This window comes from Chrysochloris asiatica, unplaced genomic scaffold (genome assembly GCF_000296735.1).
Source record: "Chrysochloris asiatica unplaced genomic scaffold, ChrAsi1.0 scaffold00150, whole genome shotgun sequence".
Classification (NCBI taxonomy): Eukaryota; Metazoa; Chordata; class Mammalia; order Afrosoricida; family Chrysochloridae; genus Chrysochloris; species Chrysochloris asiatica.
Window position 1 is genome coordinate 8,034,626 of NW_006408668.1, and position 8,752 is coordinate 8,043,377.

At 46.5% G+C, this 8,752-nt stretch overlaps 1 protein-coding gene across 2 annotated transcripts in view; it reads right to left on the reverse strand.

Moving 5' to 3' along the window:
- Positions 1-213: 213 nt before the first annotated feature.
- CNGA3 (cyclic nucleotide gated channel alpha 3) overlaps positions 214-8,752 on the reverse strand; it is a 41,561-nt gene continuing 33,022 nt past the window's right edge. For both annotated transcript variants that reach the window (XM_006870760.1, XM_006870761.1), the window contains 2 exons: positions 7,071-7,177; positions 214-1,625 (listed from right to left, as the gene is read on the reverse strand). In XM_006870760.1, the coding sequence (XP_006870822.1) occupies positions 214-1,625; positions 7,071-7,177 (1,519 nt within the window). The remainder of the gene's footprint in view (positions 1,626-7,070; positions 7,178-8,752) is intronic.

Below are 8,752 nucleotides of genomic sequence, written 5' to 3' on the forward strand. Positions count from 1 at the left end.
TAATGTGGCACTTAACCGGGGCCAACATAATGTGTCCCTTTCTTCTAGATGAGAAAAGTGAGCACTCTCTTGAGGCCACACTGCTTGCAAAGTGTAATTAGAGCTGGAATGAAACCCTGGACAAGTCCAGCACTGTGCAACTGTGACCACGTAGTACACACACTGACAGCTGACTAGCTGTGTGAAGCAGGATACAGACAGATGCCTGTGCGCTCACTGCTGTTTGTCCTCTGTTTTTGTAGCTTCCCTGGGATCCTCTTCATCAGACAGGAAACTGCTCCCATAGGTCTTCACCTGGCTCTCCAGCTGGCTGAGACGCTGCTTCACCTTCATCTGAGTGGCACTGTATTCAGCCAGGAGCCGTGCAAACCTGGTCTGCAGGGTGTCCAGGGAGGACTCCAGGTATTCCACCTTTTCCTCAATGTCCTTGGGGTCCACCACAGCGTTGGCCAGGTCCTCATCGATCAAATTGTCCTTCATTAAGATTTGCCGTCCCTTCTCCTCCAGGGCCTTCTTGGCTTCAGGGTATTCGGTCAGGGCCTCCATGAGATCGTCCTTTGAGAGGCAGAACAGGTCTGAGTAACCGATGCTCCTGATGTTGGCTGTCCTGCGGTTCCCTGACTTGCTCCCCTTGATGTTTAAGATGCTGATCTCCCCAAAGTAACTCCCATCACTTAGGACCACAAATTGGGTGACCCCATCGTCAGCCACCACAGCCAGCTTGCCCTCCTTGATGATGTACATCTCTCTTCCGATGTCCCCTTTCTTGCAGATGTAATCCCCTGGGCTGAACACAGCAGGCCGCAGCTTCAGCACCAGCTCTATCAGCAACCCCGCCTCGCAGTCCTGGAAGATGCGAACCTTCTTCAGAGTGTCCAGGTGCACGTTGATGGCAATCTCAGCCTTCAGCTTGTCTGGGAGATTCTTGAGTACCTCCTTCTCATCTACTGTCTTCCTGTTGGCCCATAGGTAGTCGAACCATCGGATAACCCGTGTCTCTAAGTCCTTGGTTACCTTTCGGAACTGCATATACTGCTTGATAGAGTCAATCTTGGCCTGGAATTCTGTACGGGAAGCATTCATGTTAGAGATCATGGCACCCACGTTGCCCACAATGGTGGCAAAAATCAGGACGCCCACTAGGAAGTCTATGACCACAAAGAGATACTCCTCATCTTTGACTGGGGCTGGCGTCTCACCAATGGTGGTCAGGGTCAAGGTAGACCAGTAGAGGCTGTAAATGTACTTCCGGGAGAGGCGCCCATATTCTGGGTTTGAGATGTTTGGGTAGACCCAGGAGTCTGTCCCGAAACCAATAAACTTGGAAATGGCAAAGTAGATACAGGCATTCCAGTGGATGATGATAAGGATGTATAAGACCAAGTTCCCGATCCTGAACACATTGGGGTAGTTGGTCCTTGTCTCGGTGCGGTCAAAGAATTCAAAGAGCCGGGGAAACTTCAACAGGCGGTTGAACCGCAGTTCTGGGTAGTTCATACCCAGCTTTAAATAAGCCAGGTCTACGGGGGCCAGAGCCAACACGTCCAGCTTGAAGTGAATGGTCTTCATGTAATGCTTCCAAAGCCTGTCAGCATCTTTGACCATTAAACCTTGCTCAAGGAAGCCTAAAGAAGAAGAAGATCACGTAGACATCAATGAGGTGGCCTTTTGTTGACCATGACCCAGAGAAGATATTTTACATTATGATTACATAAGATGCAGTTGTATGTATAGAATAGAAGCTATTTCATATAACAACATTTTATTGTTTATTTAAAAAAACAACCTATTGCTATCAAATTGATTCTGACTCATAAGTGGCCCTACAAGAAAGAAATTGTCCCATAGGGTTTCTAAGGCAGCAGTCTTTCCGAAACAGTATGTTGGTAGTGTAGTGGATAATAAGCAGGGCTGCTTATTATTACTGCAAGGCCAGTAGTTCGAATCTACTAGTTGCTCCATGGGAGAAAGAGGAGGCTTTCTGTTCCCGTCAAGATTTACAGCCACGGAAACTCTACACAGGGTCACTAATTAGCAGCAGAGGAACCGACTTGGTGGCACACTGCCGCTCCACCATTACCAATCTTTCTGGAAGCTAACTTGTCCATCTTACCCCTACAGAGTTGCTAGTGGGTTTGAGCCACCAACATTTAGGTTAGCAGCCTAGTGCTTACCCACTGTATTCCCAGGCTCCACATTTATTGTTAGCACATGAAATACATTCTGATGTATCCTATCTTATGTGATTCTAACTCATTCAATTCTAATTATTTTAAAATGTAGTTCAGTTGGGAAAAGTTTAACATGATTAGGTATTAGAAGATAACAAGAAATGACTACTAAGTTTTAAAAAAGATGGAAGTTATGTAAAAAAAAATAAATCCTTTAAAGTGAGAGATACATGCTGAAGTAGTTACTGTTTGTGACTTTAAAATATTCCAGCAGCAAAAGAAGGGGTTGAGGAGAGAGGGGTTGATGATCAAAATGTTTGGAGGGACACTTGGGGGTCCATAATCATGTTCTCTTTGCTTTTGTGTATGCTTAAAAACATTAGTAATTAAACAATGTTTAAAGGCAGATCACGACCTACCAAATTCATTTCACTGATTCTGAAAGGAGCACAAGAATTGCCCAGAAGTTTTCATTAGAGCAACTTGTCCATTAGAATCACCCATTGTCACTGTTGCTGTCTCAACTTTGACTCATGGCAATCTCATGTAACTAAGTAGAACTGCCCCAGAGGGTTTTCCAGGCAGTCATCTTCATGGGAGCAAAGTGGCTGGATGAGTTCAATGTGCCAACTTTTTGATTAGCATCCAGGCACTTAACCACTGCATCACCCAGTTGAAGCCTGGGACCCATCCTAAGAGGAACAGACTGGGACATTAGACATGTGAAGCACTGATTGGTGAAATCAAATAAGTAGGCCATAATCCCTGCCCCTTTTTCTACATCTGCAAACAAATATAAAAAATTAGAGAGATTTAGTATCCAATCTGTCTAGGTGGAGCTGATGAAATGAAATGCAGACGGGTCGCTTGTGTGACTAATTGTTATCAGGACTGATTGTGAGGGTTGGAAATGTAAAGGTAGACGTTTTATAGCAAGGTAGGGAGTGACTAACTTTCCTGTCTAGGAGCAGAGGTCCCTAGGACCATCAACAGAGAAGAGCCAAGAGCAGGACCCTACCCAGAGAAGCAGTGATGCCTGAGATGGAGGCAGAGAAGATGACGTGGAGCGATGGAGCAGCTGGGGGCTTTAGATCCAGAGAGGGAGAGCGACTGTGTGCTGAAGACCGGGGGAGGTGGGGGGGGGTAGTGTTGGGGGCAGGCTTGCAGGGTATATATACCCTTTGGTTGGTTGATGATGCATGGAGGGGATTGTAACCATGGCAATGAAACAATATATGCTAGAATGAATGTCTAATGTTCTCCAATGTAAACTATCATATAATTCACAATAAAACATAAAATAAAAAAAAAAAATGAAACCACACACACAAACAAAAAATTAGAGAGACTATCATGAATGCTTTTAAATTCTGGTGAGCCTAAGGGCTCAGTGAAACATAGATCACTGGGCCTCACCCCAGACTTTCAATCTGTGGTTGTTGTTGTTAAGTGCCATGGAGTCAGTTCCAACTCATGGCAACCCTGTATAGGGTTTCTAGGGAGCGGGTGGTGGGTTTGAACTGTGGACCTTGGGGTTAGCAGTCCAGTGCTGATCCTACAGCACCACACCCGTGAGTACGTCTCATTATTTCTAACTAGTTCCCAGGAGCTGCTGCTGCTGCAGCTAGTGGTTCCCTTTGAGAATGGAATTGTCCCCTCCATGAAAAACAAGAATCATGTTTACTGTCATATATGAGGGACAGCCTGCTTCCCAGCCCCTCATTCCTCAGACCATTTGTTTGCTCTACATGTGTCTGTATTTACTGAGTCATTTTGTCTTGGGACTCGATGCCACTTTCAATTCTAAGGATTGTTTTCCTTGGGGCATGATCTATGGCTAGTTTCTATCCCTCACCCTATTCTCCCCACCCCACCTTCACCACTGCTGAGCCCCTGCTTTCTGCTGGATCTTAGGTGGGGTTAACATCTGAGTCAGGGCAACCTGTTCTGCTACCGTTGGAGACAGGGCCAGTTGGGCCCACTAGTCACACCGATGGTGCTCTGGACCTATGCTGACTTGTAGGATCAGGGAGTAGTGGACAAGGCAACAGTGTGGAAGACAATGGGGCTCTAGTTTGGCTGTGCTGCTCACTGACTGTGAATGTGGGACAAGTCATGGAGTGTCTCTGGCCTTGTTTTATTTTAATCAATGAAACAGAGATCTCCATACCTGCATTTCTTGTCTCATTTGTTGTCTCAGTTATGATAAGAAACCAAGCTGCACTTGAAAATGTTTCTACACCATGAAACCTATGGTGCAGTGAATTATTTAATATGTCTCTTCTAATCTTAGTCTGTGTAACTTCCATAACTCCCGTCAAATGACTTTTTCTGATAGGTCTGGGCAATGGAAGGTGGGAGGAGATTCTGATAGGCTGATATGATTCAGCTGTGGATCATAACAGAATACATTATAATGGTGAAAACTTGAAACTCTAGTGTGAGTATGAAATGAGCCATCTCAGAAGCAGGTGTGTGGGCTCTCACACTCAGCGGAGAAAAACCAGAGGTGTAATATGTCCTTTAGACCCTAAGATCCCTGTGAATTGAACTCCTTTGACTCAGGGGCAGAAAACTGTGACAGTGGAGGAGTGGCCAAGGAGAAGCAGTGAAGCCTGAGTACAACACGGAGCGGTACAAAACTCCAGCCCATGGAGCAAGTACAGCTGAGTGGCTCTGAGCAGGAGGCTTGCTTACAGAGTGGGCTGCCTTCAGGCACATAACTGCGAGAGCTAGATTTGCTGACCCACAGACCTAGAGCCAAGTGTCTTCAGGCTGAGGCTTACTATAGAGTTGGTGGGTCCTGTAAGCATTTATCAGCAGCCCTAAAAGAGCTCTGTAACATTGGCAAGGCAGAGGGAAGCCTGCCTGTGGGCATGGCTGAGGAGAGACTATTCTGACTAACACAATTAAGCCCTGAGCATTTATGACCCTGAATTGTAACCTGTTAACTTCTCCTGGTGTGGACTTCAAACCCCCCAGGTGCTTCTCAGAAACCCTACATGGGGTCACTATGAATTAGAACAGTCTTGACGGCATTTAACAACAACAACAATGCATTATAGGGAGTCCTGGTGTGGCACTGTAGGATAAGCAGTGGACTGCTAGCCAAAAGATTTGTATCTCAAATCCACTAGCTGCTCCTTAGAAACTCTGTACAGGGTGGGTATGAGCTGGAACGGACTCAACGGCATTCAACAACAACAACTTTCCTAATAAATTCCTAACTATGAGTATGGTGTCAGGGTTCTGTATGGCATTGTAATGAATTATTGAGCACAGACGAGAATTAAAGAGGTGTGGTGACAGATGATTTGGTGCTACATTTGTTGCAAAGTCATAGAGAGGACATGATTTTATATTAACAACTATTGCACAGGGTCATGGACTGAATTGTGTCCTCCCCGTTACCCCTTCCAAATATGTGTCAACTTGGCTACGGCATGAGTCTCAGAGGTGTGGTAGTTATGAAATGATGTAAGTACTCTGCCCACCACCATGACATGATCTGCATTTTTTTTTCCAGATCGGCCCTGATCTGATGTAATTATTATTTATATATGTTGTAAATTCTCACTTCTATAATGTTAATGGGCTGGATGCAAGCTACAGGAATTGGATTGAATCAATTTCTTGAGATTTAAAAGCAAGTCGAGTTCAGAGGGACATACTACCACCAAGAAAGAAAAACTGAGTGGAGTGTGTCGTTTGGACTTGGGATTCCTGCATTGTGAAGCTCCTAGATCCAGAGGAAGATTGGCTGAGAGGAGGCAAGGGCCTTTCGCCAGAGTCTACAAAAAGAGAATGCTTTCCCCTAGAAAGGGCACTCTGAATTTGGACTTCCAGTGTGCTTAAAACCTGAGAGACTACATTTCGGTTTGTTAAAGCCATCCACCTGTGTTGCTTCTGGTATAGAAGCACTCAAGAATTAAGGCGTACAATTTTTAGTTAAAAAGTCTTGAAAGTGACAAGCATGACTTCTACCAATGTATTTGAGATCTGTGTGCAATTTAGAAACAGGTGTCCCAAGGATGCACGGCTTGGAGCTTGAGGCACGGGTTGGTTTTTAGGCCCTTTTGGCAACCAGAGACGATCCCAAAGAAGTCAACATTAGCGTGGCCATGTCAAGTTGAGACCTCCTCATGGCAACCCCATGAGTATCAGAGCAGAACTGTGCCCAAGGAGGTTTGCAGTGGCAGATTTTTCAGAAGTAAATGGTTTGAACTGTCTTCCAAGGTCCCTTTGTGTAGATTCTAGCCTCCAGTTTTTTGGTCAGCAGGTAAGCACTACCCAGGATCTCTTCTGATTTTGTTGTTGTTCTAATGCTGTCGAGTTGGTTACGAGTTGTATAGACCCCAGTGTAGGGTTTCCAACGAGTGACTGGTGGGTTTTAATGCTGATCTTACAGCTTATCCTACAGCATCACACCAGATTTTATTAAAACTCTTCTAAAAGTCATAGAGTAATGAGCCCTGGATCCTCCAACTAACTGTTCAGAAAGAGAAACTCAGACTGACTCCCTCCAGTGTTGAGTAGTCAGAACTGGAATGGTCCAATGACATTGTAACAAACCTCACATCACAAGTGATACAAATGAGACCCAGAGAGACAGCTTGACTCCTTCCAGGCCACACAGCTAGTTGGGAGAGCGAAGACCAGAACCAAATGTCTGTTCTTTGCTCAGGGTCCTGTCCAAGGGTCCCTGGTTAAGGGAGCTTGTGGTGGTACCACCTATTCTCACTGTTGGAAGGTTCCCCAGCCTCCCTGAGTTCTCACCATCCAGGGTAGGTACCACCTAACCTAGCATTTTAGATCTTCCTGAACACGCCCCATGGTCCCTCTGGCTCACCCCCCTGATGCACCCTTTGGGCTCTGTGCCCTGTCCCCTGGCACACTCACCTGTGCGGGCTCGCACCAGCACATCCAGGACATAGAGGACATCTGCCGCATAGTCCAGGACCAGCCACAGCATCAAATGCTCCGATTGAAGCTCATCAAAACAGGCCCTAAGCCAAATGTGAGAAGGATCACTGTGTCTGGAGTAGGGACCAACCTTTGGATTAGGTCAGTGCTACAAACACTATCATTTTTTCCTGGGAACTGCCTTTCCACAGTGTTACCAGCTCAGCGAGATGACCACAGGCTCTGAGGAGGAGCTTTTCTTTTTCTATGTCACAGAGCTCTTAACAAGAAGACCTAGGATTGGCCAAGAAGGGCAGGCCCTGTTGCCACTCAGCAGGAAGGCACAGAACTCTAGCCCTCACATGTGGAGTCAGGGAATAGGACTGAATTTCAGGAGTTAAATTCCAACAGAAATATGAGAATTTCTGAGATGGTACACTGAGTAGACTTCTACAGTTTTCTGCTCTCTCTTTCTCAGACAGTTGATATTGGTTTTCCCAAACCTCTCCCTTAGCCTCCAGATAAGCATCAGCTTATCCCCATGTCCCTATCCTGCAACTTGCTCAGGAATATTCCAAAGTCCCTGCCTACCCTTAGAAGAACAGAAGCTCATCCGTGCACTCCTGTCCTGCAGGTTTGCTAGGAAGGGATCCAGGGATTCCACCCCTGCCTCAGCCCCACTTACCTTCAGAAGTGTTGTTGTTAAGTGCTGTCGAGTCAAGTTATGACTGACTCATAGCGACCCTATATAGGGTTTCCAAGGAGTGGATGGTGAGTTTGAACCACGGGCCTTGCAATTCAAACCGATCTTTCAGTCCAGTGTTTACCATGCAGCATAGGAGATGGCATTTCCTATTCTGCTTGCTTTTGCTGAGAATCCAAACCCTCTTCCCCTACATTCAGAGAGCAGCAGGTTTCCTCTGCATCCCATTGCTTACCTGCACAGCGCCTAGCAGCAGCTTGGCCCTGCCACCCTGTCCTTCAAGGTTGCTCAGGACCACTGCAAAAGCTGCTGGTTACTTTCAGAAGAGAGGCACCCAACCCTGCATTCCCATCTTGCATGCCACCACAGGAAAGTCCCAGAAACACCACTGACTCACCCCTCTCTCCCTGCATCTGGGTCCCATATCATGCGCAGGGCAGTCCTGAAGCCCTGTGTGCTCTCAGAAGTGCCAACGCATCCTGAAGACTTGCTTAGGAATGGCCCCAAACCTCCCACCGTCCCTGTTCTGCAGGCATGCTAGGAATTGTCCCAAGCCCCTTTTTGATCCGCAGAGAGCAGAAGCTCATCCCTTCATCCCCAAGTGGTAGCCTGCTTGAAAACCAGTTGTCCTGGAGTCAATTTTGATTCCTGGTGACCCCAGGTATGTCAGAGCAGAACTGTACTCCATAGGTTTTTTTTCAGAAGTAGATTATCAGGCCTTTCTTCCTGGGTGCCTCTGGTTGAACTCAAACCTCCAATCTTTCCAAGCAGTGTAAAACATTTGCAGCACCCAGGGACTTCACACCTTGCTTAGGAAAACCCCATGCCCGCTGCTTGTGTTTAGGAGAGTAGTAGCTTGCTGTTGAGTCCCCGTCCTTCACACCTGTCTAGAAATCCTCCAAAGTCCCTGCCTAGCTTCAGAAAAGCAGCATCCCAGTCTGGCAAGCTAACTGGAGAATGCACCAACCACCTCCCA